The sequence below is a fragment of the Colletotrichum tamarilloi genome (assembly GCF_030869305.1).
Source record: "Colletotrichum tamarilloi strain Tom-12 chromosome Unknown Scaffold_489.1, whole genome shotgun sequence".
NCBI lineage: Eukaryota > Fungi > Ascomycota > Sordariomycetes > Glomerellales > Glomerellaceae > Colletotrichum > Colletotrichum tamarilloi.
Window position 1 is genome coordinate 1 of NW_026849871.1, and position 1,487 is coordinate 1,487.

General features: G+C 49.0%; 1 protein-coding gene across 1 annotated transcript; it reads right to left on the reverse strand.

Moving 5' to 3' along the window:
* Positions 1-25: 25 nt before the first annotated feature.
* Positions 26-675, reverse strand: CTAM01_17310 (uncharacterized protein; the record flags this gene model as incomplete). Its single annotated transcript, XM_060533295.1, has 2 exons — positions 26-480; positions 630-675. The coding sequence occupies 2 exons, from the start codon at positions 673-675 to the stop codon at positions 26-28; spliced, it is 501 nt and encodes a 166-aa protein (XP_060372127.1).
* Between the last annotated feature and the right edge of the window lie 812 nt (positions 676-1,487).

A 1,487-nucleotide genomic window follows, 5' to 3' on the forward strand; every position in this document is an offset into this window, starting at 1 on the left:
GAAAGCTCTGAATTAGCACGCTCGACTAGAATCGCTGCAGTACACTGAAGCTCACGTCACTGCGGATCCGAATGAGGCCACCAACGTCTTCCAGTTTCACGGCTTTCCACCATATGCCAATTTCTTGAACAATCGCGCATGGTTTCGACGAGTCAGCGAACAACAAGCGCCGGATACCGAGGTGATCGCTCGCAATGTACAAGCTGTCGATGGATGTTGAGAGACTTGGGTCAAACAAAAGGAAATCCCGGTTGCCACCAGGCGTGTTCCACAGATGGCCGATGTACTGAACACCCTCGAATTCAACGTGCTTAGCATAGATCTTCTCCGAAAATTGGATAGAAGTGTTGCCCTCGGTCTCCGCACATGCTTGGTTGGCAAAATGAACAGCCAAGTGGTGACAAGTCGATCGATCGTGAAGAGCCCATGCTGCGATGTTAGAAAGCACTTCTCTGGGCAAACTTGAGATGTGGCGACTAGCTGTTCGAATGAGATCAGCTAGATGGAACTGAAACCAGCGAATACGCCATTGATTCGCAATGGCTGGAGGCTCGAATGCATGTGCTACAGCATCAAGAATATTTCTTAATGTTTCCGGAGACGTAACTTCGACGCAGATAACATGGCACCCAATCCGTTGCTCATCATGGTCGCATCGTCCACGACACTGGACATATTCGACATCCAGAGTGCTATCGATAAAACCACCGATGCTATACTTGTACGATGGAGAAGTGTCCCTATCGAATCGCCGTACTAAGGGAGTCAGAGGACTGGGACTGAAAAGGGTGTGGAAGACTTGCCTGCTACTATGTCATCTCCAAGGTGGAGTTCAAAGCGACAAAGTCCGCAGAGCCGTGGTACACAAATAGATCTCGTCATGGCGTTGACTGGCGGATGATGAACGCTTGATTGAGGTAAAAGACCTCGTATGGGATGATTTGTTCAATACGGAGTCAGCTGGTGGCTTGACTGTAAGCCTCTTCAAAATGTCTTGCCGGGTCGGCTGACAGAGCCTGGGATCCATACTCCAGCTTGGGTGAAACTCACCGTATACGTTCATTACTCGGTTAATCGCATAGTCGAGCCAGCATTGCTCTACAAGGGATGGTTTCCACTCGTTTATATAGATCTACTGCAGGCCTAGCGGTTACTCTAAGCAGTACGACCATACTTATCCCCCTTGCCCGAATATTGCTCTTCTGGTACTATTGCATTGTTTCGGGGCTTAGGCGTCCCTGGTGGGATAGTTGACATTGTCTTTTAGAATACCACCACTCCAGGTCACCGCACCAATCCACCCGAAACCAGTTTTCGCCTTTCGATAGGGATGGTGCTTCCCGTGACTGCTCGATACCAGATACGATAGGCCCATCGCTCGTTAGAGAGAATTTGAACCACATCTTACAATCACGATCAACGCAAATAGGGTTCTGCAGTTGATCTAGCCTTATTTGTCCGACACATGCTTGCTGTCCGTCAATATA